The 26,536-nt window shown below is 56.7% G+C and overlaps 2 protein-coding genes across 2 annotated transcripts in view; one reads left to right on the top strand and one right to left on the bottom strand.

Annotated features, from left to right (window-relative positions):
- The window catches only part of RAP1A (RAP1A, member of RAS oncogene family), a 188,524-nt gene that overhangs the window by 30,701 nt on the left and 131,287 nt on the right, over positions 1–26,536 (top strand). The window lies entirely within an intron of this gene.
- Positions 9,109–22,270, bottom strand: INKA2 (inka box actin regulator 2; the record flags this gene model as incomplete). The annotated part of the gene is made up of 3 exons (XM_079327030.1): positions 22,135–22,270; positions 10,048–10,407; positions 9,109–9,723 (listed from the first exon to the last, which is right to left on the bottom strand). The coding sequence occupies exons 1-3, from the start codon at positions 22,168–22,170 to the stop codon at positions 9,109–9,111; spliced, it is 1,011 nt and encodes a 336-aa protein (XP_079183156.1). The 5' UTR covers positions 22,171–22,270.

The raw sequence follows: 26,536 nt of genomic DNA on the forward strand, positions 1-26,536 counted from the left end.
TGCTCACACTGAGCTCACTGTGCTCACACTGTGCTCACACTGAGCTCACACTGAGCTCACACTGTGCTCACACTGAGCTCACACTGTGCTCACACTGAGCTCACACTGTGCTCACACTGAGCTCACGTGCTCACACTGTCTCACACTGGCTCACTGTCTCACACTGTGCTCACACTGAGCTCACACTGTGCTCACACTGTGCTCACACTGAGCTCACACTGTGCTCACACTGTGCTCACACGTGCTCACACTGAGCTCACACTGAGCTCACACTGTGCTCACACTGAGCTCACACTGAGCTCACACTGAGCTCACACTGTGCTCACACTGTGCTCACACTGAGCTCACACTGAGCTCACACTGTGCTCACACTGAGCTCACACTGTGCTCACACTGTGCTCACACTGTGCTCACACTGAGCTCACACTGAGCTCACACTGAGCTCACTGTGCTCACACTGTGCTCACACTGAGCTCACACTGTGCTCACACTGTGCTCACACTGAGCTCACACTGTGCTCACACTGTGCTCACACTGTGCTCACACTGAGCTCACACTGTGCTCACACTGAGCTCACACTGTGCTCACACTGAGCTCACACTGAGCTCACTGTGCTCACACTGAGCTCACACTGTGCTCACACTGTGCTCACACTGAGCTCACACTGAGCTCACACTGTGCTCACACTGAGCTCACACTGTGCTCACACTGTGCTCACACTGAGCTCACACTGTGCTCACTGTGCTCACACTGTGCTCACACTGAGCTCACACTGTGCTCACTGTGCTCACACTGTGCTCACTGTGCTCACACTGTGCTCACACTGTGCTCACACTGTGCTCACACTGTGCTCACTGTGCTCACACTGTGCTCACACTGTGCTCACACTGAGCTCACACTGACTCACTGTGCTCACACTGAGCTCACACTGTGCTCACACTGTGCTCACACTGAGCTCACACTGAGCTCACACTGTGCTCACACTGAGCTCACACTGTGCTCACACTGTGCTCACACTGTGCTCACACTGAGCTCACACTGAGCTCACACTGTGCTCACACTGTGCTCACACTGAGCTCACACTGTGCTCACACTGAGCTCACACTGTGCTCACACTGTGCTCACACTGAGCTCACACTGTGCTCACACTGTGCTCACACTGTGCTCACACTGTGCTCACACTGAGCTCACACTGTGCTCACACTGAGCTCACACTGAGCTCACACTGAGCTCACACTGTGCTCACACTGAGCTCACACTGTGCTCACACTGTGCTCACACTGTGCTCACACTGAGCTCACACTGTGCTCACACTGTGCTCACACTGAGCTCACACTGTGCTCACACTGAGCTCACACTGAGCTCACACAGCTCACACTGTGCTCACACTGAGCTCACACTGTGCTCACACTGTGCTCACACTGTGCTCACTCATCCCTGGCATTTCCCCGAGGCAGCGATTCCGGAGCCTCTGGCAGGGAGGAGCTGCGGGCACAAGGAGCTCCTTGTGCAGGGAGGGAGGGAAGGAGGCAGGGAGGGGGAACTGTAGTGCCCATTCCATCCCATCCCATCCCATCCCATCCCATCCCATCCCATCCCATCCCATCCCATCCCATCCCAGCCCCCAGACCCACCCAAAGCCGCCCCACAAGGGCCAAATTCAGGGGCTGGGAGCAGCTCTCCCGGACCCTGGAGCTTTCTGGAGTGTTTGCAGTGCCCGTGGGGCTGCTGCCAGCCCTGCACCCACTGCCGCTCGTGTGCAGATCAGAAATGTCAATCTGCTGGCTCAGTTCAGCTCAGACTCACGGGAGGAATCATTTGATTTCAGCAGTTTATGTTATTAAATATGACTGCACTGGAGCCCTGCAGGATAATCCTGTGTGATAAATGATGTTTGTAATGAGGGAGACCCGGCACTGGCCAGCCGCAGCCCCAAATTTGGGCTCCCCCAAATCCCTCTGCAGGCTGAGCCCAGCCCGGGAGCTGCTGCCCCTGGGCTGGGGTCCCTGCCAGGAGCCCCTGCCCCAGCTGGAGGCAGTCCAGGAGCTGGAGCTGGAGCTGGGTGTGCTGCCCTGCCAGCTCAGGGTGCTCCCCACGGCACACGGGCTGATCTGCAGCCAGAGGCAGCTCTTGGCCCTTTCCTGCTGGAACAATCAGCGTTCAGGGCTTGACTGAGAAGGATTTGGTGAGATAACTTCCAGAGAGGGGCCGGCCCCAAGGAATCATTGAATGAGTGTGAGTGGAGAATGAGGCACGTCAGGATGAGTCAGGGCAGGAGGGAAAAGGCTCCTGAGTGTCTCCCCTGCTGGGACCCAGCCCCGGGGCTGCCGGCAGCAGATTTTGGGGGTCAGGGCCAGGGATGGGGCTCAGGGCAGGGAGGGAGGGCAGCACCCAGCCCGGGGCCAGCCCTGGCACAGGGATGGATCTGTCACTGTCTGCTGGGGGCTGGACAGTCCTGACGGACTCGGGGCTGTGCTGCTGCATTTCCCACTCGAATTTTTCACCGGTTTGCTTGGTTCTGCTCCCAGCAGAGGCAGCTCCACGGGAAGGAGAAGAAATCGAGTGTTTATTTTTAGAAAATGCCAAAAGAGTTCAACCCAAGGCAAATACAATTACTTCAGGTTGTGCACAGCCAGAGAAGCTGCAGAGAAATAATTTCCAAATGGGAAATGCCCTAAAAAGCAACCCAGCACCAGGGAGGCACTGGGGCTGAGAGCATCACTGAGGCTTGAGGGGCACATTTCACCCATCCTCTGGGATGTTCTCCTGCTCCATCCTCCATTCCTGGCTCAGTTTTGGGCACTCACTGCCCCAGGTTTCCTCTGTGCAGGGGGCAGAGCTCCTTTCAGCTCCTCACAGCTTTCCCTGTAATTAAACAAAACAAGAGGCTGAGCTGAATCTCAGCTCCTCTGGCTCTGCCTGAGCGAGCACAAAGAGCAGAAAAGGCCTGAACCAGACAATTAAAACAAGCAGTAAAACTGCAGCCAGAGTCCTGCAATGGTTTTTCCTTGACACACTGCCCCCAACAAGTGCCACATGTCCTGTGTATAAAATAGCAGCTGCCCAGACTTGCTTATCATCCCATTGTTGCTTTATGATATTAATTAAACATTCCTCTGGGGTTGTTTGCATGCTAATTAAGCAGGGGAACTTACAAAAGACAGTGAAGAAACCAAACCCGTGCGTGCTGGGCGTGCAATTTTGCTGAACCACGTGCAACTGTGTTTAAAAAACCCGTTAAGTGGCAGGGCTGTGGTTTGAAGGGTTTTGAAGAAGGGTTTTGAAGAGCCACCGGTGGCAGGGGCTGTTTGACCCTTGGTGCTGGGGATCAGGAGCAGCTCAGGCTGAGGGGAGCCCAGGGCTCTGCAGGGATGAGCATCTCCATCAGTGCCACAGAGCAAACGGGTCCTGGCAGGGCTAAAGGGACAAGGAATCCTCACGGACCTGCTGGGATCCCAAATGCTCCTCACCGGGGCTGGGACACCCCTCAGGGAGTGGTGACAATGTCTGATGGCCCAGAGGAGCCTTTCCCCAGGGACAGGCACATTGTTCCTGGCTGTGCACCCTGCAGGGATGTGCCGTGAATTGCCTCCCGAATTATGTGAGTAATTAAAATCAATGAGAGGGTATCCTGTTAAATAACGTAATTAGATGAGCACAGCAGCAGATGAGTGCAATGCTGGTTTTGTTCTCCTGCCTGCAGCTTTTAACTCTTTCCCTCTTGTCTCTCCCCTGGGTCACGTTTGCTGCAGCCACGGCCGAGGTTTTACTGGGAAACTCGTCTGGCTGCTCCCAGCAGAGCTGCTCCCAGCCCTGCATCATCTCTGCTCCATCCCTGGGGACTCTGGCACTGCCCACACCTGAGGCCACGAGCACCTGAAACCCTGAGATACAGAACTGCCTCTGCATCCACATCAGTCTGAGAAGGGACAGAGGAAACCGCCAAAGGTCCCTCCTGCACTGAGCTGGGATGGGGAGATGGGAATTCCAGGCAGAGAAATGGGAATTGCACATGGTGAAATGGGAATTCATTGCAGTGAAATGGGAATTCCATGCAGAGAAATGGAATGCACATGGTGAATGGGAATTCATTGCAGTGAAATGGGAATTCATTGCCAGTGAAATGGGAATTCCAGGCAGAGAAATGGGAATTGCACATGGTGAAATAGGAATTCCAGAGCCAGCAGTGTCCCCTGTCCCTGCCATGGCCCAGGCTGGCTCCCAGCCCTGCTCCAGCCCTGTCTCTCTCAGGAGGGGCTGCAGCCAGCGCTGCTGCAGCTGAGGAAGAGGAGCAGGAGCTGCCTGCAGGCTGCTGGAGCAGCTCTGGCTGTTCCAGGTGCCTTTTCCTGCCCATCTCGGGTGATTTACAGCTGCCATAAACCCTCTGCAAACAGGACTCCTGCTCGACTTTCCTGGCAGTGCCGCTTATCTCCAGAGAATTTCCCAACACTCCGTAGCTGCTGACAGAATGTTTCTGCCATTGCTCTTGGGAACAAATAGGAATTTCTAGCAGGAATATGTGAGTTATTTGCCCCTTTAAGGCGTGTGCTCCGTCCCACCGGTGACAGGTTTGGCAGCAGGTAAGCAGCACACAGAGACCCCGGTGAATGGTTTCAGAGCCCGAGGAGGCAGCAGAGCTCGGTTCAGGGCTCAGGGAACTCAGCACAAAGCCCAGCACGAACCGTCTCCGGGCCATTGGCATGAGCACATGCAGATGAGGCAGCTGCAGCACCGACGCCTGGCCGGGAGCGCCGGGAGCGGGATGGGGAGGAGGAGGAGGAGGCAGCTCCGAGCAGGAGAGCTGTGCTCCGGGCTGCTCTCAGGAGAGGCAGGCACCAGGTCCCCGTGTCCCCATGTCCCCATATTCCCATATCCCCCTGTCCCCACATCCCCCTGTCCCATATCCCCCTGTCCCCATATCCCCCTGTCCCCCTGTCCCCATATCCCCCTGTCCCCCTGTCCCTACATCCCCCTGTCCCCTGTCCCCATATCCTTCTGTCCCCACATCCCCCTGTCCCCACATCCCCCTATCCCCATATCCCCCTGTCCCTCTGTCCCCATATCCCCCTATCCCATATCCCCCTGTCCCCATATCCCCCTGTCCCCATATCCCATATCCCCCTGTCCCCATATCCCCCTGTCCCCATATCCCCATATCCCCATATCCCCCTGTCCCCATATCCCATATCCCCCTGTCCCCATATCCCCCTGTCCCTCTGTCCCCATATCCTCCTGTCCCCACATCCCCCTGTCCCCAGTCCCCATATCCTTCTGTCCCCACATCCCCTGTCCCCACATCCCCCTATCCCCATATCCCCCTGTCCCTCTGTCCCCATATCCCCATATCCCATATCCCCCTGTCCCCATATCCCCCTGTCCCCATATCCCCATATCCCCCCGTCCCCATATCCCATATCCCCCTGTCCCCTGTCCCGGGCAGTGACACAGCCGTGTCTGTCCCTCCCAGCCCAGCCCAGCCCTGTTTCCCTTTTCTCCAGAGCCCAACCAGCCCCAGCTCATCTCCAGAAGAATAAGCTCTGCAAACGGTTTTTTTGAATCAAGGCTTTTTAATTAGTGGCACATTTGGGAGCCTTCCCGAGGCGCTCTGGCCAGAGCAGGGTGTGGCAGCAGGGACAGCCCCTGTGATGGGGACAGCTGAACCCTCTCCTGGCCCTGAGCATCCCAGGGCTCTGCAGACTCTGGGATGTGCTGCCCACCAGCCCTGGCTGAGGCTGAGCTGAGAATTCCAATGCTTTTATATTGGAATATCTTTATATTTTTATTGGAATATTTTAATATTTATATTTTTAATTTGATATTTTTATTTTTATATTCCATTTCCAAACGCCCAGGAAAGTTCATGGGGAGCTGCTCCTGTCACTCTTGTCCCATGTTTGGGATCAGCCTGGCAGAACCCAGCCAGGGCCTCGTTAGCACTGTCACTGTGCTAATTAGGTGGGGCTCATACTTAATAATGGAGAACAATTTCGTGGCAGTTTCATGAAGGAAAAAAAGAGGAGCAAAAGCCATTATAAATTCAGGAAAAGTCCCTGGAGAAGTGAAATGGTAATTCACAAATCCAGCTCTGATCTATTAGCAGATCCTACTCTGAAGACTAAATTAGGGAGGATGTCTGGCTTGGGTGATATTATTATTTGAATGTCTATAAAGAATATTTATTAAATATTTTTTTTTTCTTAAGAACTTTGAGACTCAGCTACATTTTCTCTCCATTTCCAAGCATTTGAAGGCTGGACCACACCGGATTTGCCACTGCAAGCACCCTGGAAAATCCTATTTTAATGCAAAACATCCTTTGCAGATACATTAACAGGCAGAGAGAATTTCAAAGCACGTTGGGCATTTGGTCAGCTGTCCATGCCAGGGGCCCTGCTGGGGACCTGGTGCCTTGGAAAAGGAACAAACTGAGGATCCCCCAGCCCTGTGTGCTCAGGAGTTCCTGCTCTGGGATGAGCTGGGGGGGGGGAAAGGGGAGGGGAAATGGGGGAGATATTTGGGGATGGGGGTGATCCCTGGGGATGGGGGAATCCCTGGGGATGGGGGGGATCCCTGGGATCCCTGAGGATGGGGGTGATCCCTGGGGATGGGGGGGATCCCAGGGAATGGGGGGTGATCCCTGGGATCCCTGGGAATGGGGGTGATCCCTGGGATCCCTGGGGATGGGGGGAGATCCCTGGGATCCCTGGGGATGCGGGGGATCCCTGGGGATGGGGGGAGATCCCTGGGAATGGGGGGGGATCCCTGAGGATGGGGGGTGATACCTGGGGATGGGGGGATCCCTGGGAATGGGGGGTGATCCCTGGGATCCCTGGGGATGGGGGGAGATCCCTGGGATCCCTGGGGATGCGGGGGATCCCTGGGGATGGGGGGAGATCCCTGGGATCCCTGGGGATGGGGGGGATCCCTGGAGCCCACCGGGAGGGAGGACAAGCTCTCCCAGCCCTGCAGAGCTCAAGGCTGCCCTGCTCCTCTCCTTGTATGGGCACAGCCTGGGCCTCCCCTGGCCTATATTTAATTTGCAAAGCAGAAAAAGAATTCTGCCTGCACACCTCTGCCCCCCTGGCCTGGGAAATCACAACAGCAGCAGAGCTGTGTTTAAAGGAGCTGAGTGATGAACAGAACAATCCCCTGCTGGCACACCAGCCCCTCCTGGGCTGGGAGGGAGTGGAGCAGGTTTGGGAACAGAGCCCTGCTGCACACTGGGGCTCTTTGGGGGTCCCTGGGGCTCTCTGGGGCCCTTTGGGGCTCTCTGGGGCTCTCTGGGGCCCTTTGGGGCTCTCTGGGGCTCTCTGGGGTCCCTGGGACTCTTTGGGGTTCCCTGGGGTTCCCTGGGGCCCTTTGGGGTTCCTGGGGCTCTCTGGGGTCCCTGGGGCCCTTTGGGGGTCCCTGGGGCTCTCTGGGGTCCCTGGAACTCTTTGGGGTTCCCTGGGGTTCCCTGGGGCTCTTTGGGGTTCCCTGGGGCTCTCTGGGGTTCCCTGGGGCCCTTTGGGGTTCCTGGGGCTCTTTGGGGCTCTCTGGGGTCCCTGGGGCTCTCTGGGGCTCTCTGGGGCTCTCTGGGGTCCCTGGGGCTCTTTGGGGGTCCCTGGGGCTCTCTGGGGTCCCTGGGGCTCTTTGGGGGTCCCTGGGGCTCTCTGGGGTCCCTGGGGCTCTTTGGGGGTCCCTGGGGCCCTTTGGGGGTCCCTGGGGCTCTCTGGGGTTCCCTGGGGCCCTTTGGGGTTCCTGGGGCTCTTTGGGGCTCTCTGGGGTCCCTGGGGCCCTTTGGGGGTCCCTGGGGCTCTCTGGGGTCCCTGGGGCTGTGCAGGGCCCTGCTGGCTCTGGGGGTCTCCCCAGCCCTTTGTCCCTCAGCCCTGCTCACAGCCTCCCCTGGAGTGGAATCTGTCCTGGCTGCTGCCCAAAGTGCCTGACCCCAGCTGGGAGCAGCCAGGGACCCCCCAGGGGAGAGAAGAGACCCGAGGTGTCCCACAGGGGGACCAGAGTGACCCCAGTTTATTGAGACTCCCAGAGTCAGACACTGAAGAACCTGGATCTGTGCAGAGTTTGTACAACAGCAACAGGGAACACAACAAGGAATGAACTTTGCATCTGGTGAAAATCCAACAATAAACTGCAGCATTGTACCTGGAGTGACCCACAGGGACAAGGGCAGGGGAGGGGGGCAAACCCAGTGAGACCCCAGACCACAAACTCCTGTGGGGAGCCCTGGTTTAACTGGGAGGGAGGGAGAGGTGCTGGGAGAGCACCAGGGATGCAGCTCAAGGGGAACCCCCAGACTGGGAGACTGCCCCTCGCTCAGAAATTGTTCAAGTCTCACAAATTCAAACTTATTTCTTTCCATTTAAATTACAAGTGCTTCAGGTACAAGGCTCGGGACGCCTGGTTTACAACTCAGGTTCAAGTGCACACAAGCAGGAATAGATTTTTTAACAAAACTATATATATATATATATACAAATATATATATTTGCACACTCATACACACACATGCACACCGTGGGCTTTGAGCTGGAGATGATGGGATGGCCCTGGCACCAGCAGCTGCTCACTGTGGCACCACTCACCCTAAAGCTGCTGAGGATTCCCGTTGTTTCTGCCACTGTCTGTCCCCAGAGGTCTTGGGCAGTGCTCGGGCAGTGCCTGGAGCTCTGCAGAAATCTCTGTGCAGGATGCAGGGCAGGGCTCCCCTGTCCCTGTGCAGGGCTGGGGGTCTCTGGGCAGGGAGGGGGATGCTCTGCTGTCCCCATAGAGAGCTGGGGGTCTCTGGGCAGGGAGTGGGATGCTCTGCTGTCCCCATAGAGAGCTGGGGGTCTCTGGGCAGGCAGGGGGATGCTCTGCTGTCCCCATAGAGAGCTGGGGGTCTCTGGGCAGGCAGGGGATGCTCTGCTGTCCCCATACAGAGCTGGGGGTCTCTGGGCAGGGAGGGGGATGCTCTGCTGTCCCCATACAGGGCTGGGGGTCTCTGGGCAGGGAGGGGGATGCTCTGCTGTCCCCCCCGTGCAGGGCTGGGGGTCTCTGGCGGGGGGGGGATGCTCTGCTGTCCCCCCCGTGCAGAGCTGGGGGTCTCTGGGCAGGAGGGGGACCAGGGCAGCCTCACACCCACACGGCCGTGTCGATGTCAAACCCCGCCTGGCCGAAGTCTCTGGCGTCTGGAGCTTTCCCGGGGGGCTCAGCCCCCTGGCCCTGCAGGTAGAACCTGCCCTTCAGCTTGCTGACCTTGGGCCGTTTGCAGATGTGCCTGTCCTCGGGGGGCAGCCAGCCCGGCTTCTCCTTCAGCAGCCGCTCCCGGTCCGGCCGGACGCTCCTCAGGAATTTCTTGAAGATGTTGGCGGTGAGGGAGAATTTCCTGCAGAGCTCCCGGGACCTGCTGCTGCCCGGGGCCGCCTCGCCCCGCTCGCCCTTCTTCTCCAGCTCGGGCAGGTCCAGCCAGTTCCCCACCAGGTCCGCCAAGATGTTGTCCCCCAGCACCAGCGGCTGCCGGTTCCTGCTCTGCGACATCAGCGACGAGGTCCAGTCGTGGCCATCGTCGCAGCCCGGGCGCTCCGGGCACGGGGACCAGCCCCCGGCCGCGTCCCGCCCGCCGGGCTCGGGGGGCGCTCCCCACGGACCCCGCCCGGGCCGGGCCGGGCCGGCTCCGGGGCGGCCACGCCTGGGATGGGACACGCGGGGCGGCCCCGGCTCGGGGCAGTGTCCCCGAGCGAGCCCTGGCTGCGGCCAGGCGGTGTGTGCCCTGTCCGTGTGTCCCGTGTCCGTGTGTCCCGTGTCCGTGTGTGCCCAGGCGGTGTGTGCCCTGTCCGTGTGTCCCGTGTCCGTGTATGCCCTGTCTATGTGTCCCGTGTCCCTGTGTCCCCAGTCCGTGTGTCCTCTGTCCCTGTGTCCCCAGTCCGTGTGTCCGTCCGTGTGTCCCCAGTCTGTGTGTCCCCCGCCCGGCTCCGGGGCTGTGTGTCCCGTGTCCGTGTGTCCCGTGTCCGTGTGTCCCCTGTCCCTGTGTCCCCAGTCCGTGTGTCCCCTGTTTGTGTGTCCATTCGTGTGTCCCGTGTCCGTATGTCCCGTGTCCCCGTGTCCCCAGTCCCCGTGTCCCGTGTCCCCGTGTCCCCAGTCCCCGTATCCCCAGTCCCCGTGTCCCGTGTCCGTGTGTCCCGTGTCCGTGTGTCCCGTGTCCCCGTGTCCCCAGTCCCCATGTCCCGTGTCCCCATATCCCCAGTCCCCGTGTCCCGTGTCCGTGTGTCCCCAGTCCGTGTGTCCCCCGCCCGGCTCCGGGGGTCCCCGCTGTCCCGACAGTTCCAGCTGTTCCAGCGCCGTTTGCAGCTGCAGCAGCTTCAGCTCCTGCAGGGCGCCCATCATGGAATTCATCTGCTGGGTCAGCCCGTCACCCACCGCCTTCATGGAGAGCTGCGGGACAGCAGAGAGCTCAGGGACGGGGACAGGGACGGGACAGGGATGGGGACAGGGCAGGGACAGGGACAGGGACAGGGATGGGACAGGGACAGAGATGGGACAGGGACAGAGATGGGACAGGGACAGAGATGGGGACAGGGACAGGGACAGGGACAGGGACAGGGACAGGGATGGGACAGGGACAGGGACAGGGAAGGGACAGGGACAGGGATGGGACAGGAACAGAGATGGTGACAGGGACAGAGATGGGACAGGGACAGGGACAGGGATGGGACAGGGACAGAGATGGGGACAGGGACAGGGACAGGGACGGGGACAGAGACAGAGATGGGACAGGGACAGAGATGGGACAGGGACAGCACAGCGGGACAGGGGCAGGGGCAGGGACAGCATCCCCAGGGCAGGACAGTGTCAGTGTCCCCAGGACAGTGGCACTGTCAGTGTCCCCAGGACAGTGTCAATGTCCCCAGGGCAGGACAGTGTCAGTGTCCCCAGGACAGTGGCACTGTCAGTGTCCCCAGGAGAGCAGGACAGTGTCAGTGTCCCCAGGGCAGGACAGTGTCAGTGTCCCCAGGACAGCAGGACAGTGTCAGTGTCCCCAGGACAGTGTCAGTGTCCCCAGGGCAGTGGCACTGTCAGTGTCCCCAGCAGGGCTCAGCAGCCTCCTGGGCCATCCCCTCCCTGCTGGCCACTCCTGCCACCCATCCCGCCTGCACTGCATCCACCTCAGCCAACAGCACTCTGATTTTCCTTAGATTTTTCTAGGAGTGCCCCTCTAGGAATAAGAGGAGCTGACAGAAGTGGAATGTTTGACCTGACAACAAAAATAAAGAGTTTGGGCTCCCATTAATTGCTTGGCAGAAGCCCAAGTGTAGAATTATGAATGGGTTTGGCTGCTGCCACTTTCAGAATGTTCTTGTGCTTTTGAGTTTGTTGTGCCCTGCAACCAGCTGAAAGCAGGAGCCAGAACAGAGCCTTGTTTCACCTGAAGTGCTCAAGTAGATTAAAAATAAACCCCAGGAAGAATTAAATTGTTGTATCTCTTCAGCACAGGCACCTCTCACTAGAGGACAAAGACATTTCAATGCACTGGACATTCTGCACCAAACAACCAAAACAAACTCTGGGGTTACTCACATTCAACCAGGAATTCTTTCATTCCCAGGCCAGGACCTTTAGGAGCAGCTCTGCTTCATCCCTGAACCTCACCACAAAGACTGAACTTCCTACACCAGGTTTAAAATAAACAAGTAATTCTCCAGAACTCCCCCCTTCTCTTTCTCTCAGTTGCTTTCTCTGTCTCAGGCAGGATCTGGATCATGTTCCCAAAGCAGCCAACGGGCTCCACTTGCAGCAGCTGCCACTTTTTCTATTTTAGCAGCAGAGGGGAGGCACAGCAGGGGCTGCAGGGCTGGGCTGGGGGTTTGCAGAACAGATTATCCCGTGCCTCAGCCTCAGCCCACGCTGCCAAAGCACTTCCAAAGGCTCATCACCACTGCTTGTGCAGCACCAGGTCTCAAGATCAGAGTGACAAAGGACAGCTTTTTCTTTTTTCTTATGTTCAGCTTTACAGTACCAAGCTTTATTTTCTACATCTCCTTCATGTTAACTAAGCTGGTTCAATTTCTTGCTCTTTTTCCATCCCTGTATGTGGAGCTGAGCAGTGAGAAAGAGCAGCCTCAGAAAACAGAGACAACCCAACTCTCCAGAAACTGCCCAACAGCTTCTGACCACAAATCCCCATCTCAAACCCCACAGCCTACAACTACACTCACCAGCAGGTTACTGTCACTTTTCAGAGCTGTTCTCTCAAGAAATTTGTCACCCAGAATGAGCACACAGAAAATCTGAGCTCAGCTCTGGTTCCACTGCCCAGAGCCTCCAGTTCTGCCATTTCTGAACTCCAGCACACAAACTCCTGCTGGAGCTGTGCAGGTATGTCCCAGTTCCAGTCTCTATGTCCCAGTTCCAGCCTCTGTGTCCCAGTTCCAGTCTCTGTATCCCAGTTCCAGTCTCTGTGTTCCAATTCTAGTCTCTATATCCCAGTTCCAGTCTCTGTGTCCCAGTTCCAGTCTCTATATCCCAGTTCCAGTCTCTGTGTTCCAATTACAGTCTCTATATCCCAGTTCCAGTCTCTATATCCCAGTTCCAGTCTCTATATCCCAGTTCCAGTCTCTGTATCCCAGTTCCAGTCTCTATATCCCAGTTCCATTCTCTATATCCCAGTTCCAGTCTCTGTGTCCCAGTTCCAGTCTCTATATCCCAGTTCCAGTCTCTGTGTCCCAGTTCCAGTCTCTATATCCCAGTTGCAGTCTCTATATCCCAGTCCCAGTCTCTATATCCCAGTTCCAGTCTCTATATCCCAGTCCCAGTCTCTATATCCCAGTTCCAGTCTCTATATCCCAGTTCCAGTCTCTGTGTCCCAGTTCCAGTCTCTGTGTCCCAGTTCCTCCCTCCCAGCCCAGGCAGGGCCAGATGCTCAGACAGAGCTGCCCCTTTACCTTTGCAGAGCTGCTGCTCCTCCTGCCCCTCCTGCCTGGTCTGGTTGATCTGGGGCTTTGGGAAAAGCTGATTTGAGCAGCTGGGCCCCTCATTGGCCACTTCCCACCAAATCCCCCCGTGCAGGAATTGCACCGTGGGGAGAGCAGGCTCCTGTGCAGGGCTGGGCTGCTGCAGAATGGGCACTGCCAGGGAACTGTCTGGGCACTGCCAGGACACTGCCAGGACACTGCCAGGACACTGCCAGGGCACTGCCAGGCACTGCCTGGGCACTGCCAGGGCGCTGCCAGGACACTGCCAGGACACTGCCAGGGCACTGCCAGGCACTGCCTGGGCACTGCCAGGGCGCTGCCAGGACACTGCCAGGACACTGCCAGGGCACTGCCAGGACACTGTCTGGGCACTGCCAGGACACTGCCAGGGCACTGCCAGGCACTGCCAGGGCACTGCCAGGGCACTGCCAGGACACTGCCTGGGCACTGCCAGGACACTGCCAGGGCACTGCCAGGCACTGCCAGGGCACTGCCTGGGCACTGTCTGGGCACTGCCTGGGCACTGCCAGGGCGCTGCCAGGACACTGCCAGGACACTGCCAGGGCACTGCCAGGCACTGCCAGGGCACTGCCAGGGCACTGCCAGGCACTGCCAGGGCACTGCCTGGGCACTGTCTGGGCACTGTCTGGGCACTGCCAGGGGGCTGCCAGGGGGCTGCCAGGACACTGCCAGGGCACTGCCTGGGCACTGCCAGGACACTGCCAGGGCACTGTCTGGGCACTGTCTGGGCACTGTCTGGGCACTGCCAGGACACTGCCAGGGCACTGCCAGGACACTGCCAGGGCACTGCCAGGCACTGCCAGGACACTGTCTGGGCACTGTCTGGGCACTGCCTGGGCACTGCCAGGGCACTGCCAGGGCACTGCCAGGACACTGTCTGGGCACTGTCTGGGCACTGCCTGGGCACTGCCAGGACACTGCCAGGGCACTGCCAGGACACTGCCAGGGCACTGCCAGGCACTGCCAGGACACTGTCTGGGCACTGCCTGGGCACTGCCAGGGCACTGCCAGGGCACTGCCAGGACACTGTCTGGGCACTGTCTGGGCACTGCCAGGGCACTGCCAGGCACTGCCAGGACACTGTCTGGGCACTGCCTGGGCACTGCCAGGGCACTGCCAGGGCACTGCCAGGCACTGCCAGGACACTGTCTGGGCACTGCCTGGGCACTGCCAGGGCACTGCCAGGGCACTGCCAGGACACTGTCTGGGCACTGTCTGGGCACTGCCAGGGCACTGCCAGGCACTGCCAGGGCACTGCCAGGCACTGCCAGGACACTGTCTGGGCACTGCCTGGGCACTGCCAGGGCACTGCCAGGGCACTGCCAGGACACTGTCTGGGCACTGTCTGGGCACTGCCAGGGCACTGCCAGGCACTGCCAGGGCACTGTCTGGGCACTGCCTGGGCACTGCCAGGGCACTGCCAGGGCACTGCCAGGCACTGCCAGGACACTGTCTGGGCACTGCCTGGGCACTGCCAGGGCACTGCCAGGGCACTGCCAGGCACTGCCAGGACACTGTCTGGGCACTGCCTGGGCACTGCCAGGGCACTGCCAGGGCACTGCCAGGGCACTGTCTGGGCACTGTCTGGGCACTGCCAGGGCACTGCCAGGGCACTGCCAGGCACTGCCAGGACACTGTCTGGGCACTGCCTGGGCACTGCCAGGGCACTGCCAGGGCACTGCCAGGACACTGTCTGGGCACTGTCTGGGCACTGCCAGGGCACTGCCAGGGCACTGCCAGGGCACTGTCTGGGCACTGCCAGGACACTGCCAGGGCACTGCCAGGGCACTGCCAGGGCACTGTCTGGGCACTGCCAGGGCACTGCCAGGGAACTGTCTAGGCACTGCCTGGGCACTGTCTGGGCACTGCCTCCTCCCTGCTCCCTCCCTCAAGTGCCCAGGATGGCACAGGGACAATTAACCCTTCCTGTCCCGGGCTGGCTCCTCACAGGCAGAGCCTGGCAGGGAGAACCCTGAGCACAAAGCTGGGAACAAAGGAGCTGGAGCTGCCAAGAGCAGTGCCAGGAGCAGCCTGGGGCTGAGGGCTGGGCAGGGAGAGGGGATGCTCCCTCCTGCAGGAGCTGCATGCAGAGATGCAGGTTTCAGACACTTTTTAAGATGCTGTTTGTTGCAGACGAGTTCCAGCAGTTGTGGGCTGTGGGTGGGCCTGGAGCTGCTGGCCATGGTTAGGCTCTGTTCTATTCATGTTACAAAGCATTGTATTTTCATTTTTAGGTGCATTTTATTACATTACAACTAATTAATACCCTTATTACTACTTATAGCTTATTTTAACTCCTAACATTACTACATTTATGTCACTATTTTTTAATTACCAAAAGTTAGTATGCTACAGTTTAAGCTAGAAGTTGCTTTTTAGTTTTTTTGTAGTGGAAAATTTTGAGATTTTTTTTTGTTTGTTTTTACTTACAACTCGGCATTTTTGTTTGTGTGTGAAAATTTTTTTGCTTGCTAAAAACACTTTTTGTTTGAGGTGGATTTAATTTTTGCTTAGAGTCCCTTCCAACTCGCTCTCTGCCTTCTTAGCTCTTCAGTAAGACTGGCTCAGCAATTCTTTTCTATCAAAACTTGCTACCATTCCTATTCCTCCTTCAGCTTCTGCATTCTAAGATTTTTCTGTTACACATAAATATCTGTGGGACCTTCCTGTCAAACCCTCATCCTCCCCAGCTGCTCTGGGGTGAGTCCCACCAGCAGCCACTGAGTTTTCAGCACCCTGAGATTTTGAACTCTGCTGGCAAAAGCTGCTGTGATTTCAGACTGTGCAAGGTAAAAACGGAGCAAACCAACCCCCCTGCTTTATCTTTTGCTCCTGGTGGGATCTGCTCAGTGTTCCCCAAGCTGCAGAGTGAGGGGAGCCCTGCCCAAAGTGAAGTCCCTGCCTGGGGACCAAAGAGCCTGCAGGGCTTGGATTCCTCCCTCTGCAATTAACTGTGCTCACCTTGGGAAGAAACTTCTGCAGGGAAAATAAACTTTCCCCGTGTCTGAGTGCAGCCTCTCCTCCCTGCTGGGGTCTCAGCTCTCCCAGCTCACACTGGCTGCTCTGAGACCCTCCAGAAAAGGAGCAGGGGACAGAGAAAACCTCCCTGGCACAGGGTCAGGCTGAACTGCCTCCAACTGGATCTCACAGTTCCCAAAACTTTTGCAATCCCTGAAAACTGGCATGGAAAAATCTCATGTCTAATTGTGCACAAGCCACCTCATGCCTTTGGAAGAGGCAAGTGCTCACAGGGCTGTGTCCCCTGCAGTGCCTGGGACTGGCTGTGGTGGGAGAGGCTCCTTCCCCCAGCACTCAGCAATTACCTGGCTCAGGTGTGGCCAGGCAGCTCTGCCTCAGAGCTGCTGCTCAGCAAAGCTCCCTCAGACCCACACACACAGCACTGAAAACCAAAGGGCAACATTCAAAATTCCACTTGCACACGGTCATCAGGGAATATCCAGATATATCAGGAATATTTTGTTTGGTTGGGGGCAATCAAACAAAAAGCTGCCAGAGTTCATACACAGGGTGTTTTTGCACGTGAAAGGCACCATTGCTTTGGAGGCACCATTTCCACCATCTCCTCCCTCCCCAGATAACCCACAACAGCTTCACAGAGCTGGGAAATCAGGGATCTGCCCCAAGGAACCCCCTCCAGCAGTTACTGCTTCCACCACACTCTGCCTCAGACACTGCAGATCTGCAGGTGAGGGAGATTCTCCTCCTCACTGCCCAGCTAATCCAGAAACTTCCCCCAGCCCTGAAAGCCCAGGGCAGAGCTGGGCAGAAGAGCCCTGAGTGTTTCCATGAGGAGGAAGACAGATGTCCAGCTCTGAGCTAAAAGAACTGCACAGAGAGGAAGTTATTGCTAAGAGCACAGGAAAGAACAAATGGCAAATAGTCCTTAATAATAGTTCTGATGGGCAACAGAGCCAGCACCAAACAATTGGTATTTAGAGCAGATGACATAATAGAGGCTGAAATTATTTTAGAACTGCTGAGCTGACCATATTGTTTCTGTGTTTTCCTTTGGGTCACTAACTGGATTAATCTCCAACAAGAGGCTGGGCACAGCTTTGTGCACAGCTCACACTGAGCAGCTTCCAGCTCCATTTTCCACCTTTCTTTGCCTTCCCCTAAAAAACACCAAAGGGCTGCAGTTGTCTTTCAGTCCTTCATTTTATGACAGCAATTTCAAATTCTTGTTCAGCTCCCAGGGTTTGTTAGGTGTGCAGGAGGATGCTGTGAGCTCACAGTTCATCTGGAAGAGGAAGGATGCTGAAACTGAACCAGAGACTCCCCCTCACAACAATTTAAATAGATCCTGAGCAGATGTTAACATGAGAGATGTGGCTCACACCACTCCATTATCCACCTTCCTTCCACTGCAGGGACATTGTCCTGTGCTTCCCAACACTCCCTACGTTTAAAAACAAACCAGAAAAATCAATTCTCCTCAACCAGGACAAAAATGGGCCAAAAATAACTCCAATCCTCAGACTTTAACTCACAACCCAAGGAGAAGGGAGACCACAGGCCACTGAAGATGATGGTTCAGTGTCAGTTCTCAGCCCAGACCTGCTGCCCTGGGGCTCTGCCCTTCACACTCCTGGTTAAGTGAAGCTGGGAGTCTGAAAAAATCCATCTGGGAATAACCCAGAGCACAAAGGTGTGACTGCCCCCTCTCCCCAGTTATCCAGGACAGGACAGTGCCAGGTCACTGCTCTGCACCTTCCCCCAGAACAGGCACCAAGCTGCACTGCCCCAGCCCAAAGCCACCCAAAAAGGACCTGCACCCACTGGGCTGGGGCAGGGACAGCCTGGTCTGTGCCTCACAGGCTGCAGAGCACCCAGAGGCAGCAGGAATGAAAACACAGAGCCTGACACAGTCACCAGAACAGCACCCAGAGACAGACAAAGAGTAAAAATAATTGGCTGTATTTTTCACTCAGACCAAATGTTCTATTCCTGCAGGATATTCATAGCAAGAAACATTGTCTACCAGGACATAAATTAATGTAAGAAGGGAGTCAGGCTCTATCAAACTCAGTAATTCGATGCACTTATGACAAATGTGCAGGGAGAACATTAAAAGTTCAAGTCAGAGTGGTGACTTAAACACTTTTCCTCACAGAAGAAAGCAACAGCAACCCCAGAAGTGTCCTGGATTCCTCTGAAAGACACACCAAGAGACCAGCACAGCTGAGGTGGCTGTGCCCCCTCACAAGCCCCAGGCAGAAAACAAATATTTATTCAAACTGCAGAGGAGCAGAGTGATGGTGCTGCACAGCAGAGTGAGCTGGGCTGGTGTGAGTGCCATGGGCACACTCAGCTCCTCTGCCATCCCTGAGTGACAGTCCCTGAGAGCTGGGCTGGTGTGAGTGCCACGGGCACACTCAGCTCCTCTGCCATCCCTGAGTCCCTGAGAGCTGGGCTGGTGTGTCACTGCCATGGGCACACTCAGCTCCTCTGCCATCCCTGAGTCCCTGAGAGCTGGGCTGGTGTGTCACTGCCATGGGCACACTCAGCTCCTCTGCCATCCCTGAGTCCCTGAGAGCTGGGCTGGTGTGTCACTGCCATGGGCACACTCAGCTCCTCTGCCATCCCTGAGTGACAGTCCCTGAGAGCTGGGCTGGTGTGGCACTGCCACGGGCACACTCAGCTCCTCTGCCATCCCTGAGTCCCTGAGAGCTGGGCTGGTCTCTGTGCCTGGGAGCAGATCCCCAACAGCCCTGCAGCCACAGGGGCTCTGGGGCTGGGGATGAATTGCATGAATGGCACATTCACGGGCACGTTTCACAACTGCCATGCAGGGACAAGTGACAGCAGAGCAGGAGCTGATTCCATCACCAGAGGCACGAACCAGCACTGCCCACAGTGTCCATAAATCCCCAGGGATTTCCCAGGGCAGAACAAGGCTGGCACAGCCCCTGCAGCAGGACTGGGCTGCAGAGAGCTGGCCCAGCTGCCAGGAGAGGCTCCAGCCCTCTCCTGCATGAATGGCTGTGTCAGCTGAGTGCCCTGGCTGCCCAGCATCTGCACGTGGAAGCTTCTGAATGAATTCCAATCAAAGGCACAGCACACATGCCAGAAATGATCAGCTCGCAGGGCAAACAGGGCTGCAGCTCTGCTCTGACTGAAAGGGGCCAGAGTCACCCTGGGAGCCCTGCAGAGCTTCCCAGAGGAGATGGAGAGCAGGGTCAGCACAGCCAGAGCTCGCTGCTCCCTGGGCTGCCAGCAGCCCCAGCAATTAAATATTTAAATATGTCTTTAATAAACAAAGCAAGGGAAAGGAAAAACAGAGCTGGAATCCTCCTATCTCACACTGCTGGGGGATTGAGTTGCACTGGAAGATAACTCTTCCTTGGGAACTGGGAGCTGGGCCAGCTTCCACTACTTTTTGAGAAAATCCCCTCCTCAAAACCGGCCAAAATCCTGGTTTACTGAGCCAGGGGCTGCTTGCAGTGAGACAAATTAACCTAAAATGGGACAGTCTCTAGCCTTGCCATGTGCACTGAGCAGCCCTGTAAAGCCTGGCTCCTCTCAGAGGGAGCTGTGCAGAATCTCCCTGCACAGCCCAGCTCCCAGTCCAAGGGATGCTCAGGCTGGACTCCCTGTGCCCTCTCAGGGGTCACTGCCCAGGGGCTCCAGTGATGCCTCTCCCCATGGCAACTCCACGATTCCAAAGGGAAACCTGCCCAGTTTGACACTCAGGGATAAATTTAACTCCTTCTTACCCCCACCCATGCCTGTCCATGGCTCTGGTGCACCCAGGGCTGGGGCAGAACCTGCCCAGCAGCGAGGCAGGGCCAGAGCAGCAGCTCCAGTGCCCAGTTCACAGCTCCAGTGCCCAGTTCACAGCTCCCAGTGCCCAGTTCCCAGTTCCCAGTTCCAGTTCCAGTGCCCAGTGCTGCAGATGGGCACAGCTGTCCCCTGAGCTGCTCACTGCTCTTTACAGAAACATTAATCTATTTTAATTCCAGGCTGCAGGGACAGAAGTGATTTTTACAAGCTGTCACTGCTCAGGACAGCACTGAGGCTTGTTTCAGTTGCTCCTCTCTCCCCCTGCCTGCAGCTGGCTCAGCTGGAGGGGTGACCCCAGCCCTGTCCTGCTCACAACTGCCTGGCATCCCCAGAGAGCCCGTGTGAAAGGAAGTTTCACAGTTTGAATAACAAAATCCGGGAGGGGAACGAATGTGCCTGGTGAAAACCAAACGTGTGGAGACCCAGGCTGCTGCCAGGCAAGGCACAGCTCGCCCAGCTGAGGGGGACAAGTGCCCCTTCCCTGCTCTTTAAGCCAAGCATTCACACAGATGTATGCCAGGCTAAGTCATGGTTTATTAATATAATTAAAGCTTGCATTTCTACAATTGAAAAAAATCCATTCCTGCATTATAGCAAGGACTGAACAATGCCAGAATTCCCTCATTTATTTTTTTTTTCCTGGCTTTTCACATGAAGGATCTGCCTGTCTGTTGAATGTATTGACTCTTCAGAGGTTTTATTCTGCACCACAAAACAGGCATGTTTTAGACTCAGAGGTGCAATGTTTAGGCTCCTCTACAAAAACATTGCTCAGATAACAGAACTGACTTGGTTAGAAGACAAAACATTGATTTAGGCACCTTATTCTTAGGATGTTCTTCTGAAGTTATTCCTTCTCCCATCTCACTTTCTGACTCAGTCAGATTTTCAGTTGCTCTCAGATTATTCTGTAGATGTGCCCGTTTGCAGTTTGCACTTCATTCATCATACCCAGTGCACAGCACACCAGTGACTCCCATTTCCCTTTGTTTTAGTTTGTCTTTCACCTCCTGTGTTTGCTGGGGAAACACTGGGAACAGCAGCAGGTTAAATGTCACTGCTGCCACATTTATTGAGGGTGAAAGGCACTGCCCCAGCCCGTGTCTGACAGGACAGCGGGGTCTGCAGGAGCAGGGGGCTCCTCCCTGGAACAGCTGGAACCCTGCTCTGGGCACAGCTGGAATCCTTCCTGCCCTGGGCACAGCTGGAACCCTGCCCTGCTCTGGGCACAGCTGGAACCCTGCCCTGGGCACAGCTGGATCCCTGCCTTGCCCTGGGCACAGCTGGAACCCTGTCCTGGGCACAGCTGGAACCCTGCCCTGTTCTGGGCACAGCTGGATCCCTGCCTTGCCCTGGGCACAGCTGGAACCCTGCCCTGGGCACAGCTGGATCCCTGCCTTGCCCTGGGCACAGCTGGAACCCTGCCCTGGGCACAGCTGGATCCCTGCCTTGCCCTGGGCACAGCTGGAACCCTGCTCTGGGCACAGCTGGAATCCTTCCTGCCCTGGGCACAGCTGGAACCCTGCCTTGCCCTGGGCACAGCTGGAACTCTGCCTTGCCCTGGGCACAGCTGGAACCCTGCCTTGCCCCGGGCACAGCTGGAACCCTGCCTTGCCCTGGGCACAGCTGGAACTCTGCCTGCAATGCAGGGACTGAACAGGACCCAGGGAGCTCGACCCCAGCTGGAAACAAGCTCCTCTCCGGGAGCTTCTCGCCTGCAGAAACTTCACCCACCGCTCTCGCTCTGCCGTGTCTTCCCCTTTTGTTCTCATTATCTATTTATCAGGATGAGGCAGGCTCTGACCCACTGGAAGCCTATTTCGGGAAGGATCAGCTCCCCCTCCCAGGCCAGCCCCGGCAGTCCCGGAGCCCCAGCAGAGCCTTGGGCTGCTGGACAAGCCCCAGCAAGCGCCGGCACCGAGGTCACCCGAGCGGGAGCGGCAGCAGGGCGAGAGCCCCGCTCGTTCCTGACAAAGGCTTTGCTATTCGAGAAGTATTTCCACGGGGTACCGGCGGAGCCAGCGCGCTGCCTTTACAGCCTTCCGATTCCCAAAAGTTGTTCCCATCCATCTCTGTGCTGCTTCTCTGATTTCTGACCTGTGCTGGCAGCCGGTCCCTAAAGCCCCGCACGCCCCCGCTGCGGGTTCTCTACCATGGACAGACGGACGGGGATGGGAGGGCGGGACCCCGACCCAAAACCGGGACCTGCCCCGATCCAAAACCGGGACCTGTTCCCGATCCAAAACCGGGACCTGCCCCGATCCAAACCCGGACCTGCCCCGCTCCCAGCGCTGAGCCGCGATCCCGGAGCGCCCCCGCCGCTCTGTCCCCCGGTCCCCCGGCTGTCCCGACCCCCGGCGCTCACCAGCTCCTGCCGCAGGCGCCGCAGGTGCTGCTCCATGGCCCGGCTCGGCACGGCCCCGGCGCGCCGGGGGAGGGACGGGACGGGAGGGGAGGGGAGAGGGGCCGGCCGGGGGCTGGCCGGGGGCTGGCCGATGTCCGGGGTCGGTCGGGTGTCCGTCCGGGGTCGGTCGGGTGTCCGTCCGGTGTCTGTCCGGTGTCCCTCCGGTGTCTGTCGGGCTCCGCTGTGGCGGTGGCGGCGGCGGAGCCGCGTGTGCGGCGGCGGGGCGGGGGCAGCCGCATCCCCCCGCCCTGCCCCGAGCCCGCAGCGCTGCTGGAGGCGGCGAGCGCTGCTCCCGGGCCAGCCCCGCTCCTGCCAGGCGAGCCCCGCTCCTCCCGGGCCAGCCCCGCTCCTCCCGGGCCAGCCCCGCTCCTCCCGGCCCGGCCCGGTTCCTCCCGGGCCAGCCCCGCTCCTCCCGGCCCGGCCCGGTTCCTCCCGGGCCAGTCTCGCTCCTCCCGGCCCGGCCCGGTTCCTCCCGGGCCGCGCTCCCGGCAGAAGTTGGTGCTTTAGTTGGCTGTGCAGTCGCGGACCCCCGCGCCAAAAGCGCGGATTAACCTACATGGCTTTAATCGGGAGAAATTGCAAAGCCACCCGCCTGCGGTGGCTGCTGTGTCCCCGCCGCGGGCTGGCTGTGCCCGGGCTCGGGGTGGCCGCGCCGCGGGGACGGGGACGGGGATGGGACAGGGACGGGACAGGGACAGGGACAGGGACAGGGACAGGGACAGGGACAGGACAGGGACAGGGACAGGGATGTGACAGGGACAGGACTGGGACAGGGACAGGGACAGGGACAGGGACAGGGACAGGGACAGGGACAGGGACAGGGATGTGACAGGGACAGGGATGTGACAGGGACAGGACTCGCACTGAGCCGGCCGTGCCGGTTCCTCTGTCGGGGGCAGCAGTCGCAGGTGTTGGAGTGTTTCAGCGCGTTTCTTTTCACGAGTTTCCCCTCGCTGTCTCTGGGATTCCGCGCACGCAGCAGCGCCTGGAAAACCCCGGCGTTCGGGGGATGTCGGATCCTCCAAGACCGCGATTCTTTTATCTCAGATCAACAACCTCCAATATTGCCTCTCACCGCGGGACTCCAAACAGATGGACAGGCGAGCAGGGAAAAAAAATACAAACATTTCTGGATCATCAGACCTCATAACTGCGCTGAGTTTGAAAGGGTTAGAAGTTTTGAGTGTTTCTCACAAATAAATATTCTCATCTTATTTGCAAAACGTGTTGTTTAGATGATAAATGCCAAGTCCCTCACAAAAAAATTTAACAAGGTTTGTCTGAGTTGCTCTGCAATGCTAAAGAACTTGATAGGAGGAGAATTACTCCTTTGTGATTTCAAATTTGGGATTTAAAACGTAACTACTTGGTTTTTTCCCATAAATTCCACAATTTTCAGACCTGCCTCTCCAGGTCTTTAAAAACATTTTTTTTGTAGAAGGTAATAGGATTTGGTTTGTTTACTTGTTTGTTTCTAGAAATGAGTTTTGGTGTTTTTGAGAGCTGACCTTTGTGTCAAAACCCAATTGAAATGGGCAATTTGTGATCTGCCCTTTCCCGTGTGTTTGGGAGCCACTCCAGAGTTAATGTTTATTGATCCTTCCAGCGTCTCGGTTATTATGGGTCAGAATTTCCTGTCTCTTTGCTCATTTCAGGGTTCCCATTTCCCATCTGTTCAGCATCTCTCTTGGAGGCCGTGTCAAATGCAGGGCAGTAAGGATATGAATTTATTAAAGAAACGTCCTTATCAAAAAGGGACTCCCTCCCAGCAGGCTGTGCCATGGTGTCAGTGGGTACCTGCCAGTCTCCAGTGTCTCTCACAGCCCAGCCCAGCCGTGATTTGTGCCCTGAAATCTGGCAGGGCTGTGTGGCCAGCTGGCTGTCCCCGTGGGCTGGGGTGGGTGTGCAGAGCCCGTCCCATATGGCAGGAGGGGCAGGCGGGGGCTGGGATGGCCCCGAGTGTCCCACCCGTGGGGACAAGGGCCAGCTCAGCACGAGTGTCCCACCCGTGGGACAAGGGCCAGCTCAGCACCCAGGGCAGGGGAGCAGCCAGCAGGAGGGGCAGGCAGGGGCTGGGATGGCCCCGAGTGTCCCACCCGTGGGACAAGGGCCAGCTCAGCACCCAGGGCTCTGCTCCCTGCACCTCTCCTGAATTCCACTGCTGCTTCCACCTCTGACTGTTGCAGATGGTTCTGGGAAGGATCACACTGAATTTTTACCACGTTTTACCTTACTCCATGTATAACTTCCACCACATTTTACCCTCAGCACATCCCAAGGGTTCAGGCACGTGCCCAAGGCAGGTGCTGCAGGCTCCTGTGCCTCCTGCAAGACACCAAGCTCTGTGATCTGCTGCAGATGAGCAGCAAGAGTTTCCAGGCTCTCTTTGGCTTCTGCTAAGGACATCTTTTTGATCCATTTTCCAGCCTCCAGGGCTGCTCCTGTCCCAGGAGACTGATCAAGGAGCTCATGAGCACAGAATAAAGGAAAGACCAGAATATTCATGTGCTCCAAACTCGTGGGAAGTTGCAAGAGAAGAGAAAAATCCGAACTATTTTCTCAGTAGGATTTCCTTACTAAGCAGCATTTTTCTCCTGTGTGTAGACAACTGGTTCAAAGCAGCACCGACACCTCATGCCAGGCCCTGCATCTTCCTCTCAGCCCTGGTGTAAACCATGAGCAGATGGTGCAGTGCAGTGGAAAATCAGATCTCAGAGAAAATACAGAGCCAAGAATAAAACACCCTCAAGCAGAAAGCGACATGGTTTATTTCAGGATAAAAAGAGAAACTGAGATCCTTGGGCAAAAATTAGAATACTCCTTCAGAGTGGAGTATTCCACTTCTATGAGCTGCCTCGTTCCTTCTGATTGAGGAAACATCCATCCCTGACAGCTGAGGGCTCCTCTCATTTGTTGTCTTTCAGTTCATTGATCTGCTTTCTCCAGGCTCCCACGTGGCTGCTCTTTGCTGAACCAACAGCGTGGTTATCGCTGGATTTTCTCTCCTTTTGACTTTCCTGCGCACTGATGACAAACCTTTCAGAATTTCCTCCCACTTCAGCTGCAGCGTGACCTGAATTGCATCCATCCTTGTTTAAACCCACTGGGGCAGAAACACCCAGCCATGACAGGTAAGGCTGTAATGTCAGAACTTTCTCTGGTTTTATATTTGTGCATAAAGAGATAAAAATACCACTGAAAATCCGACTGCTTCTTCCATTACCTCTAATTCGGTTCATACAGTCTCTGCATTTGTGGCCTTTATAAAGCTCTGACGTGCCCCATCCTCTAAATAAAAACTTTTAACGCTGCTCTGGCCAAATTCCAGCTCCTGGCTGTGCTCTGCCTGCACTGGGGGCCAGGGGAAAGTGGCAGGGCAGCTCCTTGTGCAGCCCCTGCTGCCTGTGCTGCACAGCTCCTGCATCTCCTCTCGGCTCGCTGCATTTTCGTGACCCAGATCCTGCTCCTGCCAGCCGAAAAAATAACTTAGCAAATCTTGGTATCTCAGATTAAACTGGGATGATGTTTGTTTATCTGGAGAGCAGCAGGAGTGGGGTCCTGGCGTTTCTCTGAGCAGAGCTGCAGTGGCTGCTCTGCCCCATCCCTTGATCTGCTGCTGCTCTCTGCAGCTGCCCCAGATGTGCCCGTGGTGCCTCCCGAGCACTGAGACTCCATCTGAGACCTGGGCAGCTCTCTCTGGTCCTTGTCTGACAAGGAGCCAAACCCACTCCACAGGAGGGCACTGGGAGAGCCTTAGATGGATGGAAGACATCACCATCCTCCTCCCCATCATGATTTATGGCACCCCACGCTGCAGCCTGGCTGGGAAGAACCCTCAGCTTTGTCAGGAACAAAGCAAGGAGAAGATCCTGCTGCTCCCAGACCCTGGTGGCTTTGGCAGGAGGGTGAGTGAACGTGCAGGTGCTCAGTCAATCCCGTGGTGAGTGTGCAGCGCCTGTCTCTGCTGGGACCCGTGGCCCTTTCACTGCACACACAACAGGCACAGTTTCCATGGCACTGCAAACACAAACAGTCCCACACTCCAAAGAGTGACTCACACGTGCTGCAGAGAACAGAGAAACTTCCCTGTCCTAATCTGAAAACATCTGGGAGAGGAGGATGAGATTATCTCACCTTCAAAATATTCTACAAATATTATGTAAACCAGATTTGCTGTGAATTATTCCATGCCTTGGCAGATCTGAAAGACAAATCCTTTGAAGGCAAAGGAATAAGGCAAGGCTGGTGCCTGCTTGCAGTAGCAGTGTCCAAATCTATAATGAATATATTCTTAAAATAGACACAACCCAGCAGTTCTGGAAGGCAATACAAATTATCCATGAGCGTTTTACCTCAGTATTTC

The sequence above is a fragment of the Erithacus rubecula genome, assembly GCF_903797595.1.
Source record: "Erithacus rubecula genome assembly, chromosome: 26".
NCBI classification, from domain to species: Eukaryota; Metazoa; Chordata; class Aves; order Passeriformes; family Muscicapidae; genus Erithacus; species Erithacus rubecula.